The 17,415-nt window shown below is 40.3% G+C and overlaps 1 protein-coding gene across 1 annotated transcript; it reads left to right on the top strand.

Moving 5' to 3' along the window:
- Positions 1-13,914: 13,914 nt before the first annotated feature.
- Positions 13,915-14,523, top strand: LOC128070424 (BCL2/adenovirus E1B 19 kDa protein-interacting protein 3-like). The gene has a single exon (XM_052663738.1). It carries the CDS (start codon positions 13,915-13,917, stop codon positions 14,521-14,523), a length of 609 nt encoding a protein of 202 aa, XP_052519698.1.
- The last annotated feature ends 2,892 nt before the right edge of the window (positions 14,524-17,415 follow it).

Genomic DNA, 17,415 nt, shown 5'->3' with positions numbered 1-17,415 from the left:
TAATTAGCTATATCTCTAGATCTAACAAAAGCTAGTATGAAACCTAGTTTGATATGTATATGAAACCTATACATATTGTTTTCCTTCCTCTGGGTTGGTTAGACTCTTATTATCAAAGACTCCAGTAAGTTATGTGCTGGTGCTAAGTTGCTTCAGTTGTGTCCAACTTTGTGTGACCCCATGGACTGTAGCCCACCAGGCTCTCTGTCCATGGGATTTTCCAGGAACAAATACTGGAGTGGGTAGCCATTCCCTTCTCTAGGGGATCTTCCCAGCTCAGGGATTGGACTTGTGTCTCTTGCATCTCCTGCATTGGCAGGCAGGTTCTTTACCACCAGTGCCACCTGGAGAGCCCTATGTGCTGGTGAAATAGTTTATTTTGAAGGCAGGCCTTGTTAAGAAGAACAGAGTTACCTTGGTATATTTCAAATGGTTACTTTTCTCCTCCTTCCCTAAGTCCTGGAGGATTTTTCTGAGATATTCACTGTGAGAACCTGCTAAAGTTCCTGGAAGTAAAACTCACAAAGTGTGGGGACTCCCCTATGACCAGGCCCCTCTGGATTTTTAACTCTTAGACTAGTCCACACTTAGACTAGCCTCCAGCAATTTGTCAGTTATAATACAGGTTTTTATTCCCTGGCAGTAGTTCCTGTGGAGGTTTCTGTTTATAGGTTCTTGCCCCAGTAAGTTGTGATTTTCTGTATTCACCTATTAGTCTCTAATTTGGGGGCATCAGTTTGGCCTGTGACCTCATTTCTCTGATGGATCTAAAAGAGTTGTTGATTTTTCAGTTTGGTCAGCATTTTACTTAGAATGGAGTGATGCCTTCCAAGTTCCTTATGTTCCTGACTGGAAACTAGAAGTGTTTAATCCCATTTTAACATGGGATTATTTGCCTTGATTATTCAGTAGAAGAATTATCTATATATTATGGCTTTAAGTTCTAGTTTATTTTTGATTTTGTGGTTCTTTTACCCTTGTAAATTGGTTTCTTTATTTTCGGATGGTCATTTATAATTATTTTATGTTATGGCTTCATGTTTTGTGCCATGTTTAGGAAGACCTTTCCAACTTAAAAATATGAAAAATAATCATCCACATGTTTTTTTTATACACATATTTCATTTTTATTTTTTATTATTTTTTATAAATTCATTTATTTTAATTGGAGGCTAATTATAATATTGTAGTGGTTTTGCCATACATTGACATGAATCCACCACGGGTGTACATGTGTTCCCCATCCTGAACCCCCCTCCCACCTCCCTCCCCATCCCATCCCTCTGGATCATCCCAGTGCACCAGCCCCAAGCATCCAGTATCATGCATCGAACCTGGACTGGTGATACATTTCATATATGATAATATACATGTTTAATACTATTCCAAATCATCCCACCCTCACCCTCTCCCACAGAGTCCAAAAGACTGTTCTATACATCTGTGTCTCTTTTGCTGTCTCGCATACAGGGTTATCATTACCATCTTTCTAAATTCCATATATATGTGTTAGTATACTGTATTGGTGTTTCTCTTTCTGGCTTACTTCACTCTGTGTAATAGGCTCCAGTTTCATCCACCTCATTAGAACTGATTCAAATGTATTCTTTTTAATGGCTGAATAATATTCCATTGTGTATATGTACCACAGCTTTCTTATCCATTCATCTGCTGATGGACATCTAGGTTGTTTCCATGTCCTGGCTATTATAAACAGTGCTGTGATGAACATTGGGGTACATGTGTCCCTTTCGATTCTGGTTTCCTCGGTGTGTATGCCCAGCAGTGGGATATCTCCAATTGATATCTCCAGTTTTCTTGAAGAGATCTCTAGTCTTCCCCATTCTATTGTTTTCCTCCATTTCTTTGCATTGTTCACTTAGGAAGGCTTTCTTATCTCTCCTTGGTATTCTCTAGAACTCTGCATTCATTCATTTGGGTATATCTTTCCCTTTTTTGCTTGCCTTTTGCTTCTCTTCTTTTCTCAGCTATTTGTAAAGCCTCCTCAGACAACCAGTTTGCCATCTTCATTTCTTTTTCTTTGGGATGGTTTTGGTCACTGCCTCCTGTACAGTGTTATGAACCTCTGTCCACAGTTATTCAGGCACTCTGTCTACCAGATCTAATCCCTTGAAACTATTTGTCACCTCTACTGTATGATCTTAACAGATTTGATTTAGGTCATACCTGAATGGCCAGCCTAGTGGTTTTCCCTGCTTTCTTCAAGCCTGATTTTTGCTATATAGAGCTGATGATCTGAGCCACAGTTAGCTCCAGGTCTTATTTTTCCTGACTGATAGACCTTCCCCATCTTATAGGTTTGGCTATAGGCTTGATTATAGGCTGCAAAGACTATAATCAATCTGATTTCAGTATTGACCATCTAGTGATGTCCATGTGTAGAATCGTCTCTTGTGTTGTTGGAAGTGAGTGTTTGCTATGACCATCCTTCGTTTGTTCCTTTAATAGAGTATATTGATGTACTTGAAAGTTTTTGTTTTTGCAATGGCATGTCATGTTATTCTTCAAATAGCAGTCAGTGACTTCCATTGTGTAATCTAATGTAACTTTTACTTCTTATGGCACTTATTGTGTATTGTAGTCATCTGGGGAAATGGGAGAAGGGACTGTGTTTTTTTCCCTCAACTTCTAGCACTAAGCATAGTCTGGCCCCTCAGTACATTTTTTTAATTGATGAGAAACAAAGATCAAACAATCATTAAGAAACATCTGACCTTACTTTGCCCATTCTTACATCACCTATTATTTTGACTTTGTTTTGGCCACTCCAAAATGAAAGTCAGAAGACTGAGTTTCTTTTTTTTACAGGACACAAGCACATGAAATGGAAAGTTGCTTACCATGAGACACAGGTATATGGTTTATCCACCACTCAAATTACTTGTTACATCAGTTCAGTTCAGTCGCTCAGTTATGTCCGACTCTTTGTGACCCCATGAATCACAGCACGCCAGACCTCCCTGTTCATCACCAACTCCTGGAGTTCACCCAGACTCATGTCCATCAAGTCAGTGATGCCATCCAGCCATCTCATCCTCTGTTGTCCCCTTCTCCTCCTGCCCCCAATCCCTCCCAGCATCAGGGTCTTTTCCAATGAGTCAACTCTTCGCATCAGGTGGCCAGAGTATTGGAGTTTCAGCTTTAGCATCAGTCCTTCCAATGAACACCCAGGACTGATCTCTTTTAGAATGGATTGGTTGGATCTCCTTGTTACATCAGTTAGTTGACCTAAAAATTTCAAGCATTGAAAACAATGTCAGCAACCTGAGATCAAAATACACCACTGACCTCTTAGAGGGAGGATAAATTTATATGCAGCCCATCTTGGAGAAATCTCATAAAACTGATAAGAAACAGTTCCACTAGGGCTCAGTGTTCAGAGATGCACCTTCCCTTTCATTTAAGAAGAATAAAGTTTAAACTATTGGCTTGGCCAAAAAGTTGATTTGGGATTGTTCCATCTGATGTTATGGAAGAATCCATGCAATTTTTTTGCCAGCCCAATAGTTGATAATATGCATTAGCATGGACAAAAAAAAATCATAGGTCATGCTTTGGATTTTGATATGCTCTTTAATCTTCTATTAATTTAATGATTTTCTGATCATCCAAGACTCCATTTTCGTAACTCTTTATTTTAAATAGCATTTGATTAGAAAATTCTTTTGTTGGATTGGGCACAGCTTTACTCTGTTGTGCAGTGTTGGGAAATGTGCTTGCTGATCTTAGGTTTTCAAAATTTGAATTGAAATTATTTCTATCCATATCCAGGTGTTATTAAACTGAATCTTATACTAATTTATTGTAGCTAATATAAAGTGTCTGTTAGGCTTTTAGATACTTTGTATAGTGTATACATTACAGCTGAAGTTAAAAAAAAATGTGTTCCATTTAGTTTTGGTGTATTATGGGTATCTTTCCTAATTCTAATCATGTTTTCAGTCTTACTCAGTTTATTGAATTGATTTCCCTGTTAGTGTTAACATAAAAGCTTATAATCTTGGGCTGTGAGATTATCTATCACTCTTGCTTTGTACCACTACATGTTATATTTTTATTACAGTTGCTCCGGTGGTAGCATTCAAATGAGAAAGTTATATATAGGGACAAATGAGTACAATTTCTTTCCTTGTTTAAGTAACTAAAGCTGGAGTTGATAGGCCAAAGATCATTACACACAGTTTTGATACAAGCTTTTGTCAGATCTAGAGATTTAGCTAATTAACACCCTCTCTCCCCGCCCCAGGGCTAGACCTGTGAAAGCTATATGAGCCTTTAAAGAAGATTTTGGAAAAAAAAAAAATCTTGTAATTCGAGTCCAAAATAAGAGCCTAATGAAGGGCGATTTGCAAAACAAGAAATGGGCAATCTAGGAAATAGTCATCCTTTTATTATTGGCAGTGCCCTAGTAAATAACCCCAAATTTTAGTGCTCAAAGCAATGCGGACCCTTTAGACACTTATGTTGAAGTGGCAAAGGACCTCTTTTTGAACATTTAGATCATCAAGAGTGACCTGTAGTGATATCAGTTTCATTACTGGTCATTGTGATGTTCTGAACTTATTCCAAATATGGCCATTGGTCCTCCAATGCTGGTTAAAGGTTCCCCCATTTAGATTTGATTTGACAAGGGATTAAATGTGAAGAGATGAGGCAGGTGAGGTTGACAGAGCTGGACTGATTATCTCATTTCTGGATTCCTGAAACATGCTCCTAATAGATTTCCATGCTTCCAGTTTTCCTCCTAAGTCAATTTTCTCTACTACTACTCCCATTCTACCAGAATCTACAACATGGCTTTTGTTTTCATCCTCTTGTTTTCCTGCTTAGAAACTTCACAGACTCCCCACTTTCTGTAAATTTGAGTCCCTAGTTCATAATATGATATTCAAGGCCCTTCATCGTCTTGCCTAACCACCCATTTCATGCACATATTCTTGAGTGTCCACCATTGGGCCAGAACACCTAGGTCAGAACATTGCCAGAGCAGAGTAGAATTTTAACTGGGAAGTACCAAAACCATGACCTGGGATTCAACTGTGTGTATCTAGTTCCAAGACATACTTACAGGCAAAGACTATTTGAAATCTCTGTATGGAAGACTGAAGAGAGATAGAATGGGGTGGAAGGTGTGTGTCAGGCTGGGAAGGGAAGTTCAGAAAATAGTAACTGAACTAAAACTTTGATATTAATTATTGGCAAAGCATTTTATGTAGTACGTGCTGTGTGCTCAGTTGTGTCTGACTCTTTGTGACCCATGGACTGTAGCCCACCAGGCTCCTCTGTTTACGGGATATCCCAGACAAGAATATTAGAATGGGTTTCCATTTCCTCCTCCAGTGGATCTTCCTGACCCGGAGATTGAACCCACGTCTCCTGCATTTCCTGCACTGGTAGGTGAATTTTTTGCCACTGAGCTACCTGGGAAGCCAATGATAGTAAGTATGATATTTATGTAGCACCTAGTACCTATTGGTAGGAATAGATAGAGCATGTGTTTTTTTTTTTTTCTTTTCTTTTTAAATTAATTTTTATTGGCGTATAGCTGCTTTACAGTGTTGTGTTAGTTTCTGTGCTGTGCTAAGTCACTTCAGTCATGACCAACTCTTTGTGAACCCATGGGCTGTAGCCCACCAAGCTCCTCTGTCCATGGGATTCTTTCTTCATGCAAGAATACGGGAGTGGGTTGCTATGCCCTCCTCCAGGGGATCTTCCCAACCCAGGGACTGAACCCGTATCTCTTAAGTCTCCTGTATTGGCAGGCAGGCTCTGTACAGCAAAATGAATCAATCATACATATTCATATATCCCCTCCCTTTTGGCCTTCCTCCCTAATCAGGTCACCACAGTGCATTAAGTAGTAGGTAGAAGGCAATGGCACCCCACTCCAGTACTCTTGCCTGGAAAATCCCATGGATGGAGGAGCCTGGTAGGCTGCAGTCCATGGGGTCACTAAGTCGGACATGACTGAGTGACTTCACTTTCATCTTTCTCTTTCATGCATTGGAGAAGGAAATGGTAACCCACGCCAGTGTTCTTGCCTGGAGAATCCCAGGGACGGGGGAGCCTGGTGGGCTGCCATCTATGGGGTTGCACAGAGTCAGACACGACTGAAGTGACTTAGCAATAGAGCATGTTAAAGGAACCACATTGAGCGAGTCACTACTCCTTGTCATCCCTCGTCTGCACCCCGCCCCCTCCATGCCCTGTGCTGCAGAGTGTGCAGGATGTTGCTCCTTGGGCTGTACCTCTACTCAGGTCAAGATACTTCAGCTGACCTTAGTAGTGACAGGAAGATTATCAGGAACAATGGTGGTTTGGTGGATATAGGCAGCTATTTGGCAGGCATCACCAAAATGAGTGTAGAGGGAGAGGTCTGGCTGGAGATAAGCTGGGAAGTTACCTATATGTGCTTGTAATCCAGGGAATGGGTGATATCCTCCATGGAGAATGTGTGGGATAAAAGGAGAAAAGAACTCTGGGGAATACCAACACTTAAGGGCTGGATAGAGGCTGAGAGAAAAAGGCCAGGAAGAGCAATAGAAGTGGCCAATAACAGTGGCGTGGTGACTGGACTGAGAATGTGTTTCAGTAAGGAGGGAGGCATCCACAGATCCAACTGTTACAGAGAAACCAAGATAGATGTGGCTGGAATTGTGTCTACCAGATATGGCCATACAGAGGTCAGTGGCAGCCTCGGAGAAGGTGTTTGGGTAGTGATGAGATCAGTGCATGTAGTAAGCAGGTTGACAGAGGAAATCTGGATTATTCGTTTCAGGTATTTTCCAGAGAAGGAAGAGAAAGAGAAAAAGGAAGTGGCTAGAAGCCTGTGCGAGGCAAAGGAAGGATCTTTAAAGGAAAGGAAAGCCCTAAGCAGGTATATTGGTAGAGGGGGATGGATCAGAGGAGTGAGAGGGTTGAAGGTAAAAAAAAAAAAAAACCCGAGGGTAGGTGGGCTGGAGGAGATAGGAGGGATGGAAATTTGAGCACAGGGTGGGTGGGGAGGCTGGGGGACCTGGAGGGGTGGACAATAGCCATGTCCCTTCCTCTGGCCAAAATAAAGAGTGGGTTACAGGTAAAGGAAAGTTTGAACAGTGAAAGGAAATCAAGACTGGGCACATCTCCTATCAGCTACCTCTTCCTCACCAGTTCAGATCCTCTGGGCCTGATTGTCTCAGGGGCCTTTGGCTATTGCTTTGTTTCAGCCCATTCTCTCAATGGGCTCAGACACACTGACAAGGTGTAACCCTGAAGCTTCTTAGCTCTGGGCCCTGGCACTTTTCCTGCAGACACTGAGGCTTGAGACAGGGTGGGACTGCTTGGGGCACCCATGCATGGTGTAGTTTGGAAGAACCTGGAAATGTGGAGGAGTTAATGAAGCCCAGGGGTGCAAACTTTTGACAAAGAAAACCTTTATATTGACTCTCATTCCTTTGTGCTAAGTTGCTTTAGTTGTGTCCAACTCTTGAGACCCCATGCACTGTAGCCCACCAGGCTTCTCTGTCCATGGGATTCTCCAGGCAAGAATACTGGAGTGTGTTGACATGCCCTCCTCCAGGGATCTTCCTGACCTGGGGATTAAACCCACATCTCTTATATCTCCTGGAGGTATTGGCAGGGAAATTCTTTACCACTAGCACCACCTGGGAAGCTTCCCTGGGAGTGCTCTCTAATAACTTATGAGGCTGAATCTTATGGTTTCTGTCTGTCAGAATGGCTGAATTTCAGCACTTTCTTATGATTCAGCCAAATAGCACATAAACCATTGTTCTGCCTTTTGGGGACCTCAGTTAAGAAACACTTAATGGTCTTTTTTTTTTTTTTAAATTTTCAGTCAGTTTTATGAACAAACAAGAAATAAATCAACAAGTACAATTTTTAAAAGATCTTATTTTTTAACAATGAGAGAAGAAATCAAAGTAGGAGGTATAGTCACCTACTGAACAGGAGCTCTCATTTTGTTTTTTTAAAAGTCATGTTTAAGCATTTTTATATTCTATTTTTTGGCCATGCCATATGGCATGCAGGATATTAGTTCCCTGACCTGGGATTGAACCCATGCCCCGTGTCGTGGAAGCATGGCGTCTTAACCACTGGACCACCAGGGAAATCCCATAAGCTCTTATTAATAGCTCTCATCTATTCAGCAATTTGTGAGTATCAGGCAGTATGTTAATTGTTTTATATACATAATCTTATTAAGATATAAAGTAGGTATTATTTTTCCCATTTTACTCATGAGGAAACTGAGACAAAAAGAATTTAAATAACTTGTTCATGACCATACAGCTAGTAAATGGTGGATCCAGATATCAAATCCAAGTCTGTCTGGATTTTAAGCCTGCAGTCTCTTTACAGCATTATGTTGTCTTGCCTAATATAAACGTGATAGAGAGTTACAGGAAGACTGTTAAAAGGGATAGACTAGAAATTGTGAGGGCCCAGCTGGATTTAAAATTATGAGTTCATAGTGGCTCAAATATATATAGTGGTACAGGGTTTCCCTTGTAGCTCAGATAGTAAGGAATCTGCCTGAAATGCAGAAGACCCAGATTCAATCCCTGGGTTGGGAAGATCCCTTGGAGAAGAAAATGGCAACCCACTCCAGTAGTCTTGCCTGGAGAATTCCACAGACAGAGGAGCCTGGCGGGCTACAGTCCATGGGGTTGCGAAGAGTCGACATGACTGAGCGACTAACACAGACAGATAGTGTTCTCCAGCTGTGTTCAGCCATTTGGCCATAGGATCAGAGAAGGCTGGTAATTAAATTTATTCAGAAATGGTGTATGGTTTTGATAGTGAACAGTGTACAGTGGAAAAAAAAGGGAGCAAGGGGATTGAGGATATAAGAGAGTGCAGTGACTGACCATGGCATCCAGACTGGGTAAGTGAAAAGTGAGGCTCAGTGGAGGCAAACTAATAGGGAGGCAGTGGAGGGGTTGTGAGCTTAAAGATCAGATTTATTGGGGAACAAAGAGTTGGAAAGTCTGCATGATAAGAGTTATAGGGAGAGTGGCAAATTGGTTTGAAGGTATTAAAGGTGGAGTGAAAATCATTGGGAATGAGAAAGTCAAGGCACTGTGAGGCCATGGCAGTGTATTGATCATCCTTATGGTCACGTCTGGCCTTGCTGCCTGTTTTGTCAATAAAGTTTTATTGGAACACAGCCATTATCTATTTGTTTGCATATTGTTGATAGCTGCTTTCAAGCTACAACAGTAGAGGCAAGTAGTTGCAAAAGAGCCAGTATATCCTACAAAGCCTAAAATATTTACTGTATGGTACTTAAAAATGTTCAGTGACCATGGTTTCGAAAATGCAATGGGGGAATAAGGTGAATGGTGACATAGCTCTCCCTAACCCTCACCTTCACCCCGCATGTAGGCTGTGGAAGAGAATACAGCCTTGAGATGGCTTTATGGGACATAGTGCTGTAGGTGGGGAACTCCCTTTCAATTAGCAACAGGAGATGGAGTGAATGTTCAGGGAAAAAGTAGACACATAGAAGTGGACTTTATTTACCATGGTTAGAGTTCCAGACTGTGCAGTGGAAGTGTTGGGAGAGAGAGGAGGAGTTAAGAAATTGGATAAAAAAGGGAGGAAGAGAGGATTGGCATTGAGATAACTGTTGGATTGTTGATGTCTAGCCAGAGCTTGCAATTTGGGTGGTGCCCAAGGATCACAGGCATAAAAAGGGAAGGAGGAATTTACCCAAGGTTCTCATTTGGGTCAGGCTGAGCTACTTCCATATCGCCTCTAGTTTAGCTACAAATTCCAAATTCCAAAGGCAAGCTGCCCATGGCATGGTGGCTTCCAGGACAGCCCTAGGCCTCTCTAATTTCCTTGTTTTGACGGTCTGAGAGAAATGTTATCTGGTAATTTTTGAATATAGAATAAAATCCTGTTTTTCTCCTAATGGAATATTCATGGATTTTGCTTTCTGTCAGTGGAATTAGAAAGGTTGTAAATTTACTTTTTGGTCACCTAGTCAGAGAATGTGCATGCTGATAACTTTTGTTTCAAAGTAGTAAACTATTTTTTAAATACATCTTAAATTTTAAAAATGTATATCTATATATATAGAAGGCATTCCTAGGTCAGAGTCATCTCCTTTCTCTTTTCTATCTTGAACAGTGTTCAGAACCATAAGTTCCATCAAGGCAGGGACCATATTTGGCTTTTTCATTGTTGTGTCCTTATAGCCTAGGAATAGTAAAAGCTCAATAAATTTTTGTTAGGTAAATAAGAAAAATGGTTTTTCCCTTAATGGAATATGACTTAGGTGTTAATGCTGAAAATATTGGTAAATACCATTTATGATTTTCCATGAAACCCAGTGCTTGCTCAAACTGCACAGAAAAAACCTATAGACTCTACCAGGTTTTTAAAGAGTACCACAGGAGACCATTTTTAAAGAAATAAATGCTTTAGGAAAAATTCTGGTTTGAGTTATATTAGCATTGGTAAAGTTTTATGTATGTGTCCTTTTTAAAATGTTATTGTAGTATAGTTGATTTACAGTGTGTTAATTTCTGCTGTACACCAAAGTGATTCAGTTATACATGTATATATTCTTTTCTGTTGTGTTTTATCACAGGATATTAAATATAGTTTCCTGTGCCCTATAGTAGGACCTTGTTGTTTATGGAAATATGTCATTTTCAACATGATTTTAAATGAATGATGTTTGAGGGGCCTGAGGTAAAATAGGGGGAAGAGACAGAAAATCTAAGTTTTCAGTGTCTCAGTCCTTTGGGGCTGCTATAATAGAAAAATCATAGACTGGGTGGCTTAAACAACAAACATTTATTCCTCACTGTTCTGGGGGCTGGCAAGTCCAAGATCAGGTGCTGAAAGATTCAGTATCTTCTGGTGACCTGGTTCCTGGTCCATAGATAGCCAACCTCTGGCCTTGTCCTCACACAGTGGAAGGGGCAAAGAGAGAGTGCATTTTATAACTGCACTAATCTGATTCATGAGGGCTCCACCCTTATGACCTAAGTACCTCCCAAGGTCCCCACTTCCTAATACCATCACATGGGAGATTAGGTTTTAACATGTGAATTTTGGAGGGATGGAAACGTTCAGTGTATAGCTCTCTACTGCAATACTTTATAGTCAAAATCACAAATAGAATCATTGCCAAAGTTGGGAAGGAACATAGGAGATAAGCCAAAGAATTACAAATCTGGACCACCATGAGAGGAATAGAAATTGAACCAGGAATCTTGTCTTGCCTTCAACTATGAATATTTTGAGAAAGAATGGGTAAGAGCATGGCTTCAGGTTGTTTATTTTGAGAGAGACCTTACTGAATTTGAGCTTTAAAAAGAGGCAGTATGGCATGGTGGTTTAGAATCTGGGCTAGTGAGTCTCGGCTGTACCACTTAGTAGCTGTGTGGCCTTGAGAAATTTATGTACCTTCTCTAGGCCTCAGTTTCTTCATCTGGATAGTGGAGTTTATAATAGTACCTCTCTTATAGGGTTGTGTGAGTGTTAAATTAGTGTGTATATATATATTGGAGAAGGGCATGGCAACCCCCTCCACTATTCTTGCCTGGAGAATCCCATGGACAGAGGAGCCCGGTGGGCTATAGTCCATGGGGTCACAAAGACTTGAACATGACTGAAGCAACTTAGCATATATATATATATAATATATTTATTATATATTTATAGTAAATAAAAGTTAATAAATAATATTTAATATGGAATAATATTTAACATTTAACAAGTATTTAACCATTTATTATATAAATTATTATATTTATATATAAATATATAGATATTTTATATTAAAAATTTTAATTAAAAAGTTTATAAAAATTTAAAAACTTAATATTTTTATAAATATATATTATATACATGTTTATTAATATTAATAAAATATTTAATAAATATTCAATGTGATAAATAGTATATATTTATTATATATTTATAATATATCACATATATAATATATATATATATATACACCATAATCTGGTTCATAATAGGAACTCAAGAATCATTATGATGATAATGATAATGTTTGGTATCAAGTAAAAAGGACTCTTGTTTTACCAATTTAGTACCCAGTTCAATAGCCTAGTGAAAGATTTTCCTTAATTTTAACTTAGCCTTGGCCATTTTGTCACTTTGAACATATCATGGAAGAGGATTTACAATTTGTTGGGGGAGGTAGTCTGTATTTTTTAATCCTTTTCCCCTCTGAGTTTCTAAGTGAAGTGAAGTGAAAGTCATTCAGTCTGACTCTTTGCGATCCCATGGACTATACAGTCCCTGGAATTCTCTAGGCCAGAATACTGGAGTGTGTAGCCTTTCTCTTCTCCAGGGGATTTTCCCAACCCAGGGATCGAACCCAGGTCGGCTGAGCCACCAGGGAAGCCCAAGAATACTGGAGTGAGTAGCCTATCCCTTCTCCAGCAGATCTTCTCAGCCCAGGAATGGAACCAGGGTCTCCTGCATTGCAGGCGGATTCCTTACCAACTGAGCTATCAGGGAAGCCCGTCTTGAGTTTCTAAAGTAAAAGTGAAGGACAATTGTAAAAATCGTGGCCTTTTCTTGGTGTACTTCAAAATAGTACCATAAGGTGGAGCTCTTCCCTTACTCTAGAATCACGAATGGCTTGACTAAGACTTAACTATATAGAGAGTAATGAAAGCCGCTTAAAATTATGGTCTTGGTACACTAAAAGTAGTCCTGTATTTTAAAAGAATAACATTATAAAAAGTTCAAACTTTAACTATCTCACAATAGACAAGTACTTGCTTCTAGAAAAATCAAAACATCTATTTGAAGATTTTAGATTCAAATCAGAGACATGGGAAATTCTAAAATATTAGGCAATCTAAAATGAAATGCATAATATAAAACACTTTACATAGTGAATGCCTAATGCATGTGTGTGTGTTACACATCTCAATCTCCTTGATGTCTGAACGTGCTTGCTCTTGGGAGAACTGGGTAAATCCAGGTCAATTGTCTGAAGTCATCTGCTTTCATATTGCAGGTGTTTATCCCAGGTGTCTGGCTGGCATGGCTGTAGGCCTTCAGTGCTGATGAGGATGATGGATCCACCTATATATCTTGTGACCAGCACATGGTGAGAGATAGAATGCCAAATATTCTCACCCTGTTTATGACAAAAGTTCTGGATCCTCATTCAGGTTCAAGCAAACCAAATCTAATCACAGGGAATATTAGAGGCTGGTACAACTTGGATGGATGGGGTTCCTCAGGGCTTAATCAGGAAATCTTAGTTGAGTCAGAAGAGGATATCAACTGGGTAGTGGGATCGTGAATAATTTTTTTATATATATGCCAGTGCAGGAGATGCAAGAGACCTAGGTTCAATCCCTGGGTTGGGGAGATCCCACGGAGGAGGTAATGGCAACCCACTCCAGTATTCTTGCTTAGGAAGTCCAATGGACAGAGGAGCCTGGCGTGCTACAGTACATGGGGTCGCAAAGAGTCAGGCACAACTGAGGACACACACAGTAGGTTTGTCATAGCTTGCCTTCCAAGGAGCAAGCGTCTTTTAATTTTATGATGGCAGTCACCATCCACAGTGATTTTGGAGTCCAGGGAAATAAAGTCTGTCACTGCTTCCACTTTTTTCCCCTTCTATTTGTCATGAAGTGATGGGACCAGATGCTGTGATCTTGGATTTTTTAATTTTGAGTTTCAACCAGCATTGTCACTCTCCTCTTTCACCCTCATCAAGAAGCTCTTTAGTTCCATGTATATATATATATATATATATATATATATTCTAATATGAATTGAAAATCTTTTATAAAATTGGTTGATATTTTAGAAAAATTCTTGGTGTTGATGCCGGAGAATCGGAGAAAGTTCCTGTGGAGTCGCAGCTCTTCCAGCCACCTGACAATGTCTTCTCACTTAGTAGAACAGCTGCCGCCCCTGCACAAGAATAATAACTGTGAGGAAGGTGAACAGTCTTTGCCACTGCCTGCTGGCCTCAACAGTTTCTGGGTGGAGCTGCCCATGAACAGCAGCAATGGCAATGAGAATAGGGGGATGGAGCTTGTACCCTCCTCGTCCTCCATCCACAATGGGGACATGGAGAAGATTCTTTTGGATGCACAGAATGAATCCAGAAAGAGCAGTTCAAGGCGCAGTTCTCACTGCAACAGCCCTTCCTCACAAGAAGATGGGCAGATCATGCTTGATGTGGAAATGCGCACCAGCAAGGTCCATAGCTCTCAGTCAGAAGAAGCTGCAGAAGGAGAGAAAGAGGTGGATGTTCTGAAGAAAAGAATAGATTGGGTGTCCGATTGGTCCAATAGACCTGAAAATATTTCACCCAAGGAGTTCTACTTCAGGCACCCTAAATGTTCTGTTTCCTTAAGCATGAGGAAAAGTGAAGTCAGGAAGAAAGGGGGGATCTTCTCCACAGAGTTTCTTAAGGTGTTCATTCCCTCTCTCTTCCTCTCCCATGTTTTGGCTTTGGGGGTAAGTATCTACATTGCAAAATGACTAAGCATGCCTTCTGCCAGCACCTACTGAGGGAAGAGAAGAGCCCCTGGGCCAGTGTGTGACTTGTGAAGTGGTGTCTTGTCACAGTAGTTTATTTGAACTTGAGACCATTGTAAGCATGTCCCAATCTCCACCCTCTTTTTAAACATATCCAAGTTCCAGTAACTCTCAAATTCAGTATTTTATTCCAACTCTATTGAGGCATTTTACTAACCTCATTCCCTTTTTTGGCCTGTAAAACACTTCTGCTGCTGCTACTGCTGCTAAGTCGCTTCAGTCGTGTCCGACCCTGTGTGACCCCATAGACAGCAGCCCACCAGGCTCCCCCATCCCTGGGATTCTCTAGGCAAGAACACTGGAGTGGGTTGCCATTTCCTTCTCCAGTGTATGAAAGTGAAAAGTCAAAGTGAAGTCGATCAGTTGTGTCCGACTCTTAGCGACCCCATGGACTGCAGCCTACCAGGCTCCTCTGTCCATGGGATTTTCCAGGCAAGAGTAGAGTGGAGTGCCATTGCCTTCTCCATAAAACACTTCAGAATTTCCTGATAAGAGTTTACTGTTGTTTAGAAATTTTTAAGGGCTTCTTTTCCGCAAACGCCACCAGCAGATTTAACTTTGTCAAGAATGCTGTTGTCTCCTCTCAGTACCACCAGACCTAGACCTGCACCATTCATGGTATAAATCTTACTCTTGCCAGATAACTCCCACCTGTCTCTTCGAATGAGACCAGGTTGCAAATGATATGAAAGCTACATGTTGTTTTGTTTTTTAAGACAAAGGGACGCTTGAATTTATAATTATGAAAAAAGAAAACAAAAACAAATAAACAGACAAAATACAACACAAGGAAAAAAAATATCCTGGGCAATAAAAAGTTATTTTAAACCAAAAAAAGAAAAAGAAAAATTCTTTACAATGAATATATAGTATTTTTGTAATCAACTAGATGATATCCAAAGCTCTGGTCTTGGAGAGGAGCCCATAGTATCACCAAAACTAAAATATGGGCTAAATATGGGTGTTAACATTGGGGCATGGAGCCAAGAGTCCAGGTTCTACGTGATGAGAAAAAACATAAGTTTATTTGACAACAATGCATATAGTGATGGTGAGTGATTCTGAATAAGTGCATAGAGAGAAAGGAATCCACCCCTTCAGCATGAGCAAAGCCAAGCCTTCCCAAGGTTATCTGGGTGCCTGACAAGTTCTGTGGTGTGCGTGAGGTGGGAGACAAGCTCCATGACTTGGGTCCTGGTCCATTGCTCCTGAATTGTGGTTGGGAGGCCAGTAGAGTTAGCCTTCTGTATGTGTGGTTTCTTCATCCTAACTGTGTATTGAAAATGTTTTGGGGAAAAAAAATTCCAGAAAGTTCCAAAAACCAAAATTTGAATTTATCATGCACTGGCAACTATTTACATAGAATTGACATTATATTATATATTATACTTAATCTAGAGATGATTTAAAGCATACAGGAATATGTGCATAGGTTATATGCAAATACTGAGCCATTTTATATAAGGGACTTGAGCATCCATTTGGTGGGGATGGGGTTGTCCTGGATCCAATCCCCACACAAGCTGAGGGACATCTGTACTCAGTTTCGTGGTCTGAGGTTGTTGGAGTGGCTCAGGGTTGGGGAGTGGCAGGTTAGGTCTTGATGGGCCAAATGTAGGCCCCTTCCTTTTCTTGGATTACTGGACCATTCTCAACAGGTGACACTCTAGAGTTATAAATCTATCTGCAGCACTCCTGTCCTGGCATGCAGTGTTATGTTCATGAAATATAACAGCTGGGAAGGCTGCATAGTGCTCCAGTGGGAAACTGGTTGGTGAAGATGCATCACTTTGGTTAAAGGAGAACCTGAGGATATTCATCTGCCTCCTCAAGCCCAGACCAGCTGTGAGTCCTGTTAGTTTTGCCTTAAGTAATGCTACTTGGTCCCATCACTGCCTTTTTCCTCACAGTGCTTTTGTCCCAGGAATAAGAAAAATGGTGCTTCTTCCATATTCCCCAGGTGCTTGATGGAAAGCACTGGAGGCTGTCAAACCTGCTGGAGTTTCCCCTTTTCCTCTGTGTGTATGTGTGTGTGTGTGTGTGTGTGTGTGTGTGTGTGTGTGTGTGTGTGTATGTATGAAAAAGAGAGAAAGAGGGAGAGAAAGAAAGAAAGAGTAATAAACACAAAAGAGCCAGCAAAATTGATATGTAGGCCAGAAAGCCAAGATTAAAAAAATTACTATGAATGAGACACCATGATTTATGGGATTAGAGGTAGCTATCAAAGCTGAAGTACAAATTTAGGAATCTAAAGTTAAGGAAACAAGAGAAAATTGGTGGGAAGCAATCTTGATGACCAGAAATCTAAAGGACAGATACTAGCAATTGTTATTTTAGACATCTGTTTTTGGTGTTAGTTATATGAGCATATACCCCTTTGTTAATTAGCTGTATCTTTATAGCTGTGTTATATTAGGCAATTACTTGACCTGTTTGTTTTCCCAACTCTACCAAAATTTTACAAGAAATGGAGTGTCATCAGATAAAAGAATTGACCATAAAGGTACATCCTTCATTTTGCCTTTCTCACCATTGAAAAGTGCCTCTGTGTATGCATCAGAAAAGAAAGATATTAAGGCCCCAGCTTGTTTTTCTGTTTAGATGAGGAATATCATGTCTTTGTGTAATTGGCTTTGTTTTGAAACACAGATTTTTTTCAGGCCAGATTTTTTTCTCTGACCCAATTTTTCCCTCTCTTCTGTCACTTGGCTTATTTAAAATATGAAACTGGGAATCAGGCACTTGAGGCCTCATGATGATTGTGTCACTGATTTGGTATGTGATCTTGGCCAACATACTTAACAAATGAGGCACAGAAAGGTTAAATGGGGTTCG

Source organism: Budorcas taxicolor, chromosome X (genome assembly GCF_023091745.1).
Source record: "Budorcas taxicolor isolate Tak-1 chromosome X, Takin1.1, whole genome shotgun sequence".
Taxonomy (NCBI): Eukaryota; Metazoa; Chordata; class Mammalia; order Artiodactyla; family Bovidae; genus Budorcas; species Budorcas taxicolor.
The sequence above is the reverse complement of the archived record's forward strand: the minus strand, read 5'-3'. Positions and strand labels throughout refer to the sequence as shown.